General features: G+C 43.6%; 1 protein-coding gene across 1 annotated transcript in view; it reads right to left on the bottom strand.

The window, feature by feature from the left end:
* Positions 1-809: 809 nt before the first annotated feature.
* fbn1 (fibrillin 1) overlaps positions 810-15729 on the bottom strand; it is a 60672-nt gene continuing 45752 nt past the window's right edge. Inside the window, exons 50-66 of the mRNA XM_076287799.1 lie at positions 13328-13453; positions 11502-11654; positions 11284-11346; positions 11049-11174; positions 10724-10843; positions 10262-10384; positions 9390-9521; positions 8662-8787; positions 7803-8009; positions 7451-7576; positions 7198-7320; positions 5496-5612; positions 4598-4726; positions 4280-4399; positions 3312-3543; positions 2873-3056; positions 810-2168 (exon numbers count right to left, since the gene is read on the bottom strand). Of these exons, the coding sequence (XP_076143914.1) occupies positions 1785-2168; positions 2873-3056; positions 3312-3543; positions 4280-4399; positions 4598-4726; positions 5496-5612; positions 7198-7320; positions 7451-7576; positions 7803-8009; positions 8662-8787; positions 9390-9521; positions 10262-10384; positions 10724-10843; positions 11049-11174; positions 11284-11346; positions 11502-11654; positions 13328-13453 (2591 nt within the window). The 3' untranslated portion in view covers positions 810-1784. The remainder of the gene's footprint in view (positions 2169-2872; positions 3057-3311; positions 3544-4279; positions 4400-4597; positions 4727-5495; positions 5613-7197; positions 7321-7450; positions 7577-7802; positions 8010-8661; positions 8788-9389; positions 9522-10261; positions 10385-10723; positions 10844-11048; positions 11175-11283; positions 11347-11501; positions 11655-13327; positions 13454-15729) is intronic.

The following is a 15729-nucleotide window of genomic DNA, read 5'->3' as shown; positions in this document are numbered from 1 at the left end:
TGACGAGAATTGCGTCACCAACGCAGCATGCGGGGTGCGTCTGCCTCCCAACTTATGGAGCCGACAGTTAACAGGGGGATTCGACTTCATGCAGCCACCTGCGGCCGTCTTAAGCTGACTGCATAACGTGATTATTTCTGAGATTCTGATTTGTTTTTAACCATGACGTATGCACAATTCTGGTTTGAACACATCAGAATCTCAGAAATAATCATGGTATGCAGTCAGCCTAAGACGGCTGCAGGTGGCTGCATGAAGTCGAATCCCACTATTGACGTGCGCGTAGGAGTTACCACTTGCTTAATGTAAGAGTCTGACCAGTTGGGATTGATGATTGGCTTACACACAAGTAGACCCTATATAAGGTGAACCATCGGCAAATGAGTGCATGCCATAATACTTCCTTATTAAACATTCCTGGTCATTCCCTAGAAGGCGTTTTACAAAAAAGTCCTGAAACCCAGTAATTTTAGTGGAGCTTGGCTGATGCTTGCACAAGACCACTAACCAAATGTGTAGCTGATCAGCTGATCCACTCCATTCCATAGTGTTTGCCAAAGTATGTCACACTAATTCACTGGCTGATTAGCCCCTGATCTGCGGGAAAAAAAGACTAAAAAAAGTATTGCCAAAAATATTGTGGATTTGTGCCCCATTTTCACTGTGTTAATTCTGGAAGCCTTAGCCTCATATTTATTTATTTACTGAGGGTCTTGCATACTTTCAAGATCTTCTTGTTATTCGTGTAGCAGATGTTCTGGAAGGTTCCCTGAATATGCAGTAGTTGAATAAGGAAAGCCACTCCCGAACCCCATAAAACCAAAATATTTTTTATTGTGAATTTACACCTATACCCCTCACTGATGTGAACACAGGAAACAAAAACTGGTACTTAAGTTGGTGTTGATGTCGTCATCATGGGGGATGACAGCACTGATTGTACTTGCGCAAGAGTGAGTGGCCAGGAGGACCTCAGTGCATCATTTTGGTTGAAGTCACAGATATTTATCATTGGAACGATGTACACAGTTTTAAAACAAAACAAAACAAAAAAACAAAGAAATAAAAACAAAGTAGTTGGTCATTATAAGCACCATAACGAAGCCCTCTTCAATTAAGGGCTCCATCTAGTTTACAAATGCTTCCAAGATTAAAAAGTGGCATGATTACAGTATAAACACACTTAATTTACACATAGCATAGGCATATACTGAGAACAGAGAGGCTATTGAACTAACTGCTGTTGGTTGCAAAAGAGATGGGAAATTGGCCTGCTATAGGCCAGACTGCGTACGGCCACCGTGCCTGTGGAGTATTACAGTGCATTTATAAATCTATGTTGTCATGTTACTAGCACCAGTAAATATGATTAGCGATGATGAAGTCAGTAGAGAAGATGGGGGAAAGCATAATTATGAAGCGGAGTCCATCAAACTTTAAAAAATAAGAACACTTCTGACTGCCAAGTGGTGAACAAATCGCAGCATCAGTGCCTTCCTGCAGTCTTCCTTGTCCCACTAAGTGTTGCCAGATTCAACATATCATAGTACAAAATCTTATTTGAAGACATTCGTTTCTTTTTTTTTTTTCATACAATGCATATCAAAGTGGTTTTTGTCAGCAGAATCCATGTCTAGTGCATTTAAGAGGCACCGTGGTGGTAATTCTTACTGGAATGCTAAGAAATTGTATCTATGATATATGGAATCGTCTTTGGGAATTGATACTGTAGTAGTCCCACCCGCTCATTTCTTTGGTGGCAAGCCCTTCTGCTGTTGTCCAGGTTAATGGAATACAATCTGCACTTTCATTTTCAGTGTCTCCCCCAGTTGTCCCGTGAGGTAGTCTTTGTCATGCCTGTCCTCCAACTGAGCCAGTTCTTTCTTCTTATACAGGGGCACACTGCTGACTTGTAAAAAGTAGGCTCCAGGGACAAGAGCTTTCTTCTTGGCTAAGTGGAGATAGCTAATGCCCTCCTTCTGGTTGATTTTGAAGAGGCCCTCGTCGTTACCAAAGTCGATGGTGTAGCGGACATGGTTGTTGAGGGTGGAGAGTGCTGGGATGAACTCCAGGATGTGGTCCTTGCTTTTCACATCACTGATGTTCAGGTTGAACAGGAGGGTGTCTTCAACGTCCACACTGGCCAGGCTGATTGTCTCCTGCTCATTCTGCAAGTAATTCAGACAAAATGTTTTCAAAATGCTGACAAAACTCAACTGTCGCAATCCTAAAATGATGTTCTAAGAATTCTACATATTGCAACTTGGAACATAAGAATATGAGATTATAATATTTCAGGAGCAAGTTGCTTGTATTTACTCTAACAGAGAGTCCCATGTTTACTTCTTTCTATTACTCAACCATGGGTACAAATATTTTATCTAACTGAAATTACTTTATAATAACAACCTGTCAAAATCTGCAAACTGTGTTTTTTAAACATATGGCGTAATTGTGGATACATCATTGCTAAGGGTGTTTAAGACTTACCACTATTTATTCAGACTCTGTCTTGTTACATTTGCTTGGTCAACTTTTTTGTAAGTCATTCAGTGAAATGTAGGTTATATTTCTAAGTAGTGGTGCTGAGGGTTTTTCTGACCACAAGTGGATAGAATATACCTAAACAAGGCACAAATGTCTGCCTTAAAATTCTTTCTGTCAAGATCTGCAGAATATCCCAAACAGAACTGGTCTATCATCAAGATAGTATTGCATCAAGGCAGTGTAATGCACTGGGAAAAGGTGTCTAGATACACTCACAGAAATGGACTGAATCGTTCTAAAATTCAGAACCTCAATCACAAATTAAATACTGGGGCCAAGTTCACACAGCACCCACAGAGACTCCCTAAGATAAATGCACTATTACCATTTCATCCAGAGTTCCATTGGTGCTTCGGCGTTTCCTGCCCTTCTTGGGGTATCCGTTGATCTTGCACTCATAGCAGGCTTCTGGGGAGAGGGAGTTGTCATCTCCCTCTCCACCTCCACCTCCACCTCCACCGCTGGCTAATGGAACCCCAGTGCTAAAGCCAACGCCAGAGACACAGTGCCTGAAACAGAAACACAGGTGAACCGTTCAACCAGAGAGAAGGTAAGAGCACCATGTTAGAAATCATTCAGATGTTCTGGGCAACAGTTGGATGACTATACTACTTCCCATAATGTTAAGAGTTATTTCATAAACAAATTAGAAACCTGTCTACATGAGCAAACTCAAATGTAGTCCTGCAAACTTTCTGCAAACTTTCTTAAACTGTTTATAGTTTGAGTCCAGAGTTCCACATGAATGGCATGTCTGGGCTCACCCTTGTCCTGCTCTGAAGTAGCCCGTCGGGCATCCGCACAGGTAGCCTCCGTCGGTGTTGGAGCAGCCGTAGTTGCAGGGGTTCTGCGAGGACGAGCACTCATTGACGTCCTGGCAGCCACCACTGTGCTGCTCGAAGTTGAAGCCGTTCGGGCAGATGCAGCGGAAGCTGCCCAGGGTGTTGTGGCAGGAAGCGCTGCCGCAGATCTGGCTGTTCTGGCACTCGTTCTCATCTGGAATGCCAAGGCAGATGGGCACGGGTGTCATAATCCGCAGAGCAACTGTCCACACGCATTCCTTCACATCACTGCTTATTATTAGGGCTGTCAAACTGTAGCTTACACCTAGAAATTAAGCAGTGTGTGCCCACACAATTATATTATAATGGTGTTTTTCTCCCCTGCTAATAAGCAGCTCTTTTATGGTTTCGGGTTTCACGAAAGAGGCTCGAGAGTGAACCGCCATGCATGTGTCCGCATGAGCATGGAGCGTGGCGCTCGTTTGACCCAAATCTGTTGAGTCTTATCCTTGCCCAAATGTTACTTTGCATAAATATTTATTTTCCAACTGTAAGCTCAGACAGTGTGTTTTTGTGTTTGAAGGAAACCAAGGGAGGTTCAACTGTGAGGTCACTGCTCTAAAAAGATTAGACATCCTTTTAACTCTGCATAATCTGGAGAGGAAAGGTTGAGCTTCCAGGAAAGGGAAATCTTACACATAGGAGAAAGGCTGTGACAAAGAAAGATTGAGTGTGTGTGAGTGTGTGTGTGTGTGTGTGTGTGTGTGTGTGTGTGTGTGTGTGTGTGTGTGTGTGTGTGTGTGTGTGTGTGTGTGTGTGTGTGTGTGTGTGTGTGTGTGTGTGTGTGTGTGTGTGTGTGTGTGTGTGTGTGTGTGTGTGTGTGTGTGTGTGTGGTGTCTCTGTGCCCCAGACAGACACACCAGTCCAGACAGCTTCTGTGAGTTACTCACCCACACACTGGTTCCACTGGTAATGCTGCAGATAACCTTGAGGACAGCTGCAACGGTACGCACCCACCATGTTCTGACAACCATGCTGGCATCGGTGATTTCCATCACACTCATCCATGTCTGTCAGCACACACACACATTGTCCATGTATATCAAATTAATTAAGTAATGTATAAGTTAATATCGATAGTCACAATTAGTTTCTATTATCTATTCTATTCTATCGATAGTCACTAGATAGTTTCTATTAATAGTACAAGTTTCATTATTATTAAAAGTACAATTCCACAGCAGATAATACACGTTGTAGTGACTGACCTTCACAGCTCTGACCGTTCTGGTCCAAAGAGAAGCCACGCTGGCACTCGCAGTTGAAGCTGCCTGGGCTGTTCTGACAGACACCGTTGGTTCCACAGAGACCAGGATCAGTGGCACACTCATTATTGTCTGTGTGAAACGAGGAATTTTTACTTTACACTCAATTCAAAATGTAAACAACAACATACTGTAGGTGGTAGGGTTTTACGTTTGTTGACATATCAAACAAATGTATCATGTGTATATCAGGGTAGCGAACACTCCAAGTATCTATAACCTAATTTATTAAAAGACAAGTTAACACTATCAACACACAATTTAGTTGAATCTAATAACGTTCCCATAATTTCATCACATTAGTGATACCTGCCGTTACAGTACCTGATTTATTGGACTGCACAAAATACTACCCTGACACTTGAAACCTAGGCAACAATATATGATATTACTTGGTGCACTCCTTTGTCCCTGCAATGACTTGCGACTATTAAAAGAGTGTTGCGATAATTGCCAACTACAATCCATCTTTTTTTGTAACTGCACTAAGAAGAGGTCAAGAGAGCTTCAGTGGGCACTGCCAAACTTCGTCGTATCCATGGTGATAGAGGTGCTGGAAATTCCATAACAAGCAACTATTACATTGCCATCACTACAAATCAGTTAGGTTTATTGGACTTGTTGAGACATTACTCTGAATCCATTAATTCCAGGATAAAGCCGTAAAAGAGGCAATAAAAGGGATGTGAGATAAGAAGTAAAACTTGTATGTTTTTGTGTGTGTGTGTGTGAGAGAGAGAGAGAGAGAGAGAGAGTGTGTGTGTGTGTGTGTGTGTGTGTGTGTGTGTGTGTGAGAGAGAGTGAGTATGTGAGTGAGTGAAACAGAGAGAGAGATTTTTACCAATGCAGGCAGTGTGGTGCTGCGTGAATCCAGGAGGGCATTTGCAGGTGAAGCCTCCGATGGTGTTGACACACAGGAACTGGCAGTTGTGCTGCTTGGTTGAGCACTCATCCAGGTCTGCGATAGGAGGTAAATTAGTGAGCAGTACAACCAGCACGCAGTGCAAAAGTATATAGCTTTTTAAAGATATGGAATTATTCAAAAAGAAATGAAAGAGAAAAGATTTCCCAATCAGTTTTTGCCAGATCTTTGTTCAATCCAGCACAATGTCTGAACAAGCTTAAGGGCACCTTGACCGTCTAGTTCAGATATTATGTTCTGTCCTTGCAGGAACAGCTCTAGATTAACAATTGGATGCTTTAAGAAAGACTTTGTCTTCGGATGAAGCGAAAAAAGAGAGGGTGACAGATAAGAGGAAGCAGGGAGCATTCATTCACTGATGAAATTCCCCCCAGAAAGAGAGGGAGACAGAGACAGAGGAAGGGAGAGAGAGAGAGAGAGACAGGGGAAGAGAGAGAGAGAGAGAAACTGTCTGGGATTGGAGCTTCAGGAAAAGGGAGACTGTGGCTGCCAAGTAACACAATGCTCTGGTCTGCTTTAGCTAACACACAGGCCCCTACTCTCCAGGCAGACTCACAACCCAAACACTTTGCTTAGTGTGTGTGTGTGTGTGTGTGTGTGTGTGTGTGTGTGTGTGTGTGTGTGTGTGTGTGTGTGTGTGTGTGTGTGTTTGTGAGATTGATGGGGAGGGGGTCATTGTTAATTGTACATTACCCCTTAAAACAGTGACCTGTGAATGAACTAGCCCCCGGAAACACGATGGGGTAGAAAAGCTCTCTAGCCTGCAACTGTATGTACAATGAGGAATGGCAATATAATGACTGCCGAGCCATTCTGTGGTTTAAGGTTTGTTTACGAGTTAATGCTAACTGGGAAAAAAAACATTTCTGGCAGGATGCAGGGATCACAGCCTCTATGTACTGAACTGATAGCTGGCCAACAGGGGAGGGGAAAATGGCGAGTATTTCCCATGGGGTGTCATAACTCTCTGTCCTGGGCAGCTGGTCTGGGAACTGTAGCCATGTCTTGCTCACAATTAGTGGAGAGGTGTGATTTGGGAATACTGATTCTAGATCAGCTTGGAGAAACAGAGAGAGAGAGAGAGAGAGAAGAGAGTAACCAGAGATGAAGTGTAGCAGCAAGCAAGCCCTCCCTCCTTTCTCCCGAGCAGGAAATTGGGCAAAGGGCCCAGCGCTCTCTTCGCCAAATGGTGACCTTGAAAGCACGTCAAGAGGGAATGTGAAGTTTTGTCTAGAGAAGGACCCCTCACTGAACTCTAGTTAACTGGAAAGCCTGCAGAGTTCACAGACTCACAGTACTTAACTGAATGGGAACATAGCTAGATACAGTAGGGAAGTTCACACGCAGTGCCCTAAACTTTTAATTATGGTTGTAAAAACCTTGTATAATATGAGGCCTAAAGGTGTTTGTGAAAATAGAGGAGAAAATAGAGGAGAAATGAAGAGTAGCCCACTATAAACAGTTTAATATCACCTCTAAAACTAAGTTCATATGTGTAGCAGAAGATGGTCAAACTGTGATGAAAAGACCCTTTTGAGTGGTCTAGAGTGACGTGCATCTCCTGGCTATGTGCATGTCTGCTGGGTGGGGATTGGGGAATGGGAAAGTGAGGCCTCGGTACCTTTGCAGCTCTTGCCGTCCTCCTGCAGGAGGTAACCCCTGGGGCACGAGCACAGGTAGCTCCCCTCTGTGTTCTTGCAGATGAAGTTGCAGGGCTTTGGAGCTTGGGAACACTCATCCACATCTAAGGTAGGGAATATACGTTTTCACAGAAGAGTGTTGTTGTGATTAGTCCATAAAGGATATTGCAAAAAGGAATGCTGAACACCTCTGGCATTATGCCTGGACAGGTGGATAGGTTTGCAGTCACTCACCGACACATAGAGTTCCAATGATATCAGGGGTGTAGCCTGTTTTACAGACGCAGGAGTAGGAGCCCAGGGAGTTGACACACTGGCCGTTCTTGCAGAGGTTCCCCATCACCTTACACTCATCAATATCTAAAACATAGAGCACGGACGTCTTTACAGTGATACCAACTAATACAGATGTCACAGGTTCACACATTTTATCATTTGAATTAAGATCATTCCTTCAGACTAAAGGTAAGGAAGTCACTGTGCTAACTGGTGTGCTAGCAATATTACAAGCCCAACACTTGACTCTGCTCCACGTAGGTCTCCATCTCTGTGTGCGTCAGTGGTAACTTAACTTCTAAAAGCCTACCTTTGCCATCTGTGGTGTACCCAGGGCCGAGTGGGCACATCTTCTTGTACTGCGTGGTGCCTGGCAGAGGGCACAGCTCACAGTTGGGCCCCCAGCCACGGCCGCCATCGCAGCAGCACTCCGACTTGGTGACGCTGTTGCGACTGCTGGATGTCATCTGGCACAGAGTCTGGAGGACCTCCGTGAAGCAGAAGCCCTGCCTGTTGTCTGCAAACAAACAAAGACATGTTGTTGTTGTTGTTGTAGTTTTCAACCGGGTGGCAATCTTCAAAAGAGATTTCCAAAAAGACACTCTTATGTGGGAATATTCGGCTAAAAATCACTATATTTCAAAATGTTACAACAATACCAGCGGTTCCCAAACTTTTTTCCCCCGTGTACCACCACCTACATCCTGACTCGGCTCGCGTACCCCCACCATCCGACACATAATGACGTAACACATTCTATTGACGCATTCCAGGCATCATGTTTTATTAACATGATAACAAAAAACAAAATCAAAATGTGCAACTGGTCTATGAGCTCTCACACTAAAAAACTGTGGAGAACAACATTATGAAACACAAAGAATGAAGAGAACACAGACTTAAGATTAAAAAAAAAAAACATTTTTAACACCTTTCCGACGTTGCCTTTTTCATCTCATGTACCCCCTAGTGGAAGCTTGTGTACCACCGGTGGTCCACGTACCACAGTTTGGGAATCCCTGCTATATTATAAAACACTATAAAAACAGACTATAAATTATAAAACAAAAACAAGGAGAAAATAGCCTATGGTGTGTAAACTATATAAACAGACATGAAAAGAGATAAGAAAACCCTAAATGCATCCAGGTGGATCATCACCTACTCACCGATGCACTCAGTCTGCGTGGGACTGGGGTTGAAGCCCTGGTCACATCTGCAGCGGTAACTGCCCACCGTGTTCTCACAGCGTCCATTCTGACAGATGCCTGGTTTAGCGCTGCACTCGTTCAGATCTGAACACAACACATCATATAAGGGTTTGTGTGATAGAACATCGTAAAATGCAATTTACTTAATAATTAGTATTTTACCGGTAGATTAATGGGACTGGTGATTCATTTAATGACACTTGGCTTGGTTCATTAAACTTATGACAAGGCTATGTATCAATCACAATTTTTGCATAAACTGTAGCTTACATTAACTTTTGCCAGAAATAATAAACTGGTATAAAAAAATAAAACCGGTTTCCAACTGGAGAAACATAATATGTGATCTTAAAATGAGCTTTCATTTCTAACAATGCTTCTATTGGCTGTTAAATGGCATCTCAGCGGTTCTTGTGTGCTTGATGACACTTGATAGCCTACATGGATATTTGCCTCCATCGCCAACATTTTGGATCATTCATACTCCTCAGTCTCTATGTCTATACCCTTTTATAAACAAGCCCAACCAAACCAAACTCACCAAGTGATTCACTATGCACCTCCTAGAGAGTGATAATGAACTCAGAGGAGTCATTAAGGTTATTATCAGCTGGTTTCCTTTCCCCAAGTGAGTACTATTTGCAGTTGTACACCATTTTGCACTTGACCCAGTGTTGTGACCGTACCCATGCAGCCCTCTCCATTGGGCTGTCGCATGAATCCTGGCGGGCAGATGCACATGAACGTGCCGATGAGGTTCTTGCATGTCATGCCACGTGACTCACAGTCGTCAATGCCATCCTCACACTCGTTCTGGTCTAAAAAAAGAATGACAAAGAGAACATTACTTTCACACCACACAGCCTGTGTGTGCATGGGAGTCAGTAATAATGACAAATAACCATATTGGAGGTCAAAGACAATGACCTCCGACCTTTGCTGTTGCTGTGTGAATCTAAAAGCATTATGTCACATGGGCAGTAAAGTTTGAGAGCAACGTAGTCCACTATTAAGCCAGCCAGGTTCGGTCTGCTGGCAAGTTTGAAAATGGAGCTAGGGTGCTGTTTATAAGTGAAATGTAAATAACAGCCTATATAGCCCAAGAGACTGAGGGATTCAACCTGTTCAGAGTTTACAGTCTGAAAGGCTCTTGTCCACTGCACTTCAGCTTCTCATCCAGGAGTGTAAACGCACTTGTGTGTATTTTCCACCCTCATAAAGACTCCAGGAAAATGGTCTATCCATTACGTAACGCCAAAAATTCGGATTTACATTATGAATTCTTTATTGAAACACAGCAGCTGAAGCTCATGCCACCCTGTCTGGGCTTCTTGTCAAATAACACCTCAGTGTCGTCTCAGGAATGCCATGGGAAGATACAGCCTCCTCTTTTAACAGCTCATCCAGTTCAAACTCGTACACTGCAGCTAAAATTACCTTCCGATTGTTGCCAGGGAGATGAACTACCTTTAAGCACCAACTGTATTTCCCAAGGCTCTGTGTATCTAAACAATCCTCTCAGTTCTGTGAGTGCTGTACTGTATGTCTGATGGAGCACCTTTGCACATCCTGCGATCCTCCCGGAGGACGTAGCCAGTGGGGCACTTGCACTCGTAGGAGCCGTGATTGTTGACACAGCGGAAGGCACACAGCAGAGGGTTCAGAGCACATTCGTTCACATCTGGAGGGGCACAGAGGAGGCAGGGACACCACAGAGTTCTTACTTCACTGCCACAGCAGTGCATGCACAATTAGTACTTCCATATGTTTAACAACATTATAATGACCACGACCAGCATGATGTTTTTTAAATTAAAAAGATTAATGTGCAGAGAGCTGTCCATATGGAAAGTGATCATTTTAATGGCTTCATCAGTGTGCGGCGATACATCACTGTACATCTTGGTACCATCACTAGCATTTTCCTTGGCATCACAGATATCTCACATCTGTGTAAACAGCTCTTGAGCAAGAGGAGAATTAGCTGAGTTGCTGAAGATGAAAGGAAGTCACACCATACCCTCGCACGACATCATTGGTCCTGGCTCGAAGCCCTCGTCACAAGTGCACTCAAAGGCCCCGATGACGTTGGTGCAGGTCCCGTTGCCACATGGGTTGCCAAGGTCACACTCGTTGATATCTGTGGGGGGTGAGAGGATGGAGACCAAATGTCAGCCTGAATATGCTGGGGTCATTTCTGTTCACCACAGCTTTCCCTACTCACTTTTCACCTCCCTCATTGGACGGTCGTGTATTTGAGTGGTGTGACATCATGCCAGATACAAGTTTTTTCGAAAATGTATAATTTATGATTCTGACTATGGCCAACCTTTCCAGAAACTCACCTTCACAGTTGATACCAGAGGTGTCCAGTCTAAAACCAAAGGGACATTCGCAGCGGTAAGACCCATCCGTGTTGATGCACTCTCCGTTATTGCAGGCATTCGGGTTGGTTGCGCACTCATCAATGTCTAACCCAAAGCATCAGACAGTAAACCAATGATCTGTCCTGACATGGCTATCATTGTGAAGGCATTTGACTGTTAAGATGCACAACCACAGAGCATAGAGCAAGCTTACCAAGAGCCTTGTCATCTGGCCCAAAGGTCTGGCCAACATGGTGACACAGAACTGTAAATGCCTCTGGAAAAAGAAATGGAAACATATAGCTTAGCAGCGGAAACCCTACTATGCATTACTTATGCATTCAGGTCTTCTAGGTGTGAATGATATTAAAAAGCTTATGATTTCAAAAGTGTAAAATGTGTCTTGTAGGGCTTCGGGGGAACTGGACTGACCCTCGCCCACGCTGGGGCAGATCTCACAGGGGTCGCCCCAGCCCTGACCAGGCATGACACTGCAGCAGCATTGCCCCTTGGTGGTGTTATGGGCCTGAGGGGCCAAGCAGCGGCCATTCTCGAACTTGGTGTAGCAGTAGTGGATCCGCATATCTGAAGGACAGAGAGAGAGAGAGAGAGAGTAAGAGAGAGAGAGAGGGTGAGAGAGAGAGAGAGAGAAGTTAACTTCATGCTCATCCATATTTCAGACTTTCAAATGAGTTTCTGAGGCACAGAGTGGGATTTAAGGTGGGATTAGAGTGGATTTAAGGTCGTCTTTTTCACAATCACAAGAGCAGGCGCTTTCCAGGATCTTTGACCCGGGCCTTTGGCTCCAGGGCCCACTCTCCTCATCAGTGGTGCGAGACCGGGCCATCGGGACGTCCCCTGATCGGTCTAGGAGGTGCGGGCCTCTGGGCCCAGGGGCCTTAGCGCTCATCACATGGCCACTGTAGCGTAGACGCCCGCGCCTGAGCCAGAGCCCATCCTTCACTCGCACTCACTGGAGCCCTGCGAGGGACCTGTTTTTCCTCCTCCTCAGCTGGTAATGAAAAGCAGGCGCTGGAGATGTGGCCTCTGGAGTGTTTGTACTGGCCTTCCCTCGCTCTACACAAATAATCCGTCTGACCCCCGTAGATCATACGACACACACATACACACGCAGACACGCACACACACACACACACGCAGACACACACACACATACAGTACACACACACACACACCTGGCTTAAAATACCGTGGAAGAATGTGGAGTGAGCGTCTCATTCCTTTTTCTCCCCCGAAAAGTGATTTATCAGCTTATTCTTTCCCTGTCTTTAGTCTTTAACCAAAGAAGCGAGGCCCAGTTTCCCTCCCATCAGCATCAGCATCCCACCCACCCACTGCATCGGCTCCGTCTGTGGTATGACAACAGTACACGCCAAAGCCACTGAATGTATTCAGAGGGCACCCAATTATCACATGGCAGCCAGGGCTGTGGTGAAATACTGAAGTGTTGTGTTTAATTGAGGGGGAGCCTGGGGACCATCTATTATTCAATTGTGTGTGTTTTTCCCTCAAATTCCCAAGACCTGCTTCTTGTAATTTGGTGGACCTCGCCCATCGCCCAGCCGCTGTCCCGTGTGTGGGAGAGGGAGGCAGAGGCCGTAAACCTTCCCTTTCAACTTATGTCATCACTCTCTTCAGTATAGGGGGAACTCCCAAACACATTCCTGCTCCGCGGATGACGACATGGAAAAACAGCAGCTCGACGCGGGGAACCTGACATGTCTTTTGCCTCCCTGGGGAAGTGTTCCCGGTGTTAATTACTTGTGAATGAGGATGACTATACGACCTGGTAATTAAACCATACTGTACCTCAAGTGCTCAAAAGAAAAGCTAGGACAGAAGCTGGCCACATGTTGCACTGCACTGTATTCCCTCACTTGGTGATCTGAGCTGTGAAAATGCACCTCTGATTTATCTGCATTATGTAACGGATCACGGAAGACACAGCAATCAAGGTGGTCAAGGAGCCCCAACACAAAGTGGACATTACATATATGACGCTATGCTGAAGTCCAGAGGAAATTCCAGAAATAGCATGGTGTGTATGCTGTAATATAATGCTTCATACTCTTAGGCACATTACACTACAATATATTTTATTTATGCAGTAAAGCTTTACAGATCTTTTTTTAATCCACTAATGTAATTGTTAAACATCCCGGTTTCCTTCTCACTTAAAATGACTGCTCCTGGCTTGAGCGGGCTAATCTAAAAATGAGCATGCTGAAAAGGCTTACCCAGGCATCTCCGTCCAGAGGAGGTCAGTTGGTAGCCCTCTGGACAGTCGCATCTGAAGCCACCTGGTGTGTTAGTGCAGGTACCAGAGATGCAGATATCGGGGGTCTGTGTGCACTCATCAATATCTGACCACAAGAAACACACAAAACATATCTCATCTGTAAAGAGGAACTCCTTACATGCACTCACAATGTCTGACCACAAGAAACACACAAAACATATCTCATCTGTAGAGAGGAACTCCTTACATGCACTCACAATGTCTGACCACAAGAAACACACAAAACATATCTCATCTGTAAAGAGGAACTCCTTACATGCACTCACAATGTCTGACCACAAGAAACACACAAAACACATCTCATCTGTAAAGAGGAACTCCTTACATGCACCCACAATGTCTGACCACAGAATTAGTTTGTGGGAGTAGCAAACCAAATGGGAATGTTATGAGTCAATGGATTGTATTGTGATGATAAACATTACTAAAACATTGAAAAACAGAAAATGACAGAATACCATAAATGTGATGGGGACCACACAAGAGCATCTTTTACTTATTCCCCTTGGAAAGTGATCTGATTTTTTTTCAATTGTTGCCCTGCCCTTCACCAAAAGATGCATCTAACTTATTGCTTGCATTGAAAAATTATGTTCTTCTAAATAATTAATTTAAATCCGTGTTCCGACACCTAATGGGAATGTTTTTAGAATGAAAAAAAAAAAGTCAGGACATGTCAACCCTTTCATAATGTTATGCCTATAATACAAAACTAGTGCAGTTCGCAACATAACACAAGGATCCATGGAGCCTTGCATGAAACTCAACTAACTGAAGAAGCTGGACTTGAAGTAGCTTCATCAGACTGGCATTATACACAAAGAGTATGGGCCCTGCAAACTCATCTGTGGTTTTCAGGGGAGACTGAACAAAGCTGACAGGGGGCTTTTTGAACTGACCCTGGCCTTCCTGTCGAGCTCAGCATGACTCGCCTGTGAGCACTCGACAGCATTTTGATCCAGCCTGAGTATTACAGAGCACAGAGCTCCTGACCACAAATGTGTGTGAACAGGTGTGCTCCTCTGAGTGCCGGCAGCTCGTATGGGACGCTGTCAGCAAATGCTGAGCTACATTCGTTTAGGACTTGTGTGGTTTTCTTTCACTTATAAAACAGAGCTCTAAAAGACCTGCAGATCAGTTCCTTTCCAGAACAGAATGAAAAAAAAAAAAAAAATGAAAAAAAATGCATGAAACACTAAAAGTGTAGATAGCTAGGGGTTATGGCCTTGAGGTCACTGTAGTTCATAAAACATCCTCTTTTAAACATAACATCATATCAATACTAGGGCTGTCAATCGATTAAAAAATGTAATCTAATTAATTACATACTCTGTGATTAATTAATCTAAATTAATCGCATATACAGTATGATGTGAAAGTATTTAAAATATTTAAATTCAAATGAATCATTGAAAAATCAGCATTAGTGACATTAAAGTTCAAAAACTCTTTTATTATTATTTTAATAATGGCCATAATAATATATGATATAATATGATATATATGACCTAATATGCTGAGGAAATAAATTCAAAAGTGCTTCGGGAAGAAGTTTTTTTTATCACATACATTGCAGAGGACACACTTTACTTTTTTTGACCACACTTTATTTTTTATCAACACCATCAAGCCGTTTTTGAAAAGTAAATGTTCCAATCAATGATCTAGGCAGCACATTTTCTTCTCTCTCCTTCATTTTACAGTCTAATGGTTACTGACTACGGCTCGGTCAAAGGTTATACAGAATCGATTAATCTGCGTTAATTTTTTTAATCAGTTATTTTTTCTCAAATTAATTAATCAAAATTAATCAGTTATTTTCACAGCCCTAATCAATACATGTATTTACAGTAACTCAACCTAGATTTACACCTGCCTATCTATTTATCTATCTGTAAATAAAAAGACCAAGAGAGCGCTAGATGTTCCAGGTCAGTAAACAAAGTTTATGCAGGATATGACAGAATGTCACTCATCCCAGCTTATGCAGTGTCTGTGTGTGTGTGTGTGTGTGTGTGTGTGTGTGTGTGTGTGTGTGTGTGTGTGTGTGTGTGTGTGTGTGTGTGTGTGTCTTCATTCACATGCATTAAGAAAACGCAACAGATGGAGAAGCACTGAGGGAAAAAAAGGTTGCTTAATTCAGCAGCCCTGTGACCAAAGAACAATCGTCTTTTTATATCTCCTGACACTGGGAACGGGAGTGTGTGTGTGTGTGTGTGTGTGTGTGTGTGTGTGTGTGTGACACTGGGAACAGGAGTGTGTGTGTGTGTGTGTAACACTGGGAATGGGAGTGTCTGCTTCAAGGGCCGTCTGCATCACATTATCACGCTGTACGAGATC

The sequence above is a fragment of the Alosa pseudoharengus genome, unplaced genomic scaffold (genome assembly GCF_046254945.1).
Source record: "Alosa pseudoharengus isolate Yale_2024_CS ecotype anadromous, Long Island Sound unplaced genomic scaffold, YU_APseudo_1.1 YU_APseudo_1.1_scf_16, whole genome shotgun sequence".
In the NCBI taxonomy this organism is placed as follows: domain Eukaryota; kingdom Metazoa; phylum Chordata; class Actinopteri; order Clupeiformes; family Clupeidae; genus Alosa; species Alosa pseudoharengus.
This window is presented reverse-complemented; position numbering and strand designations above follow the sequence as displayed.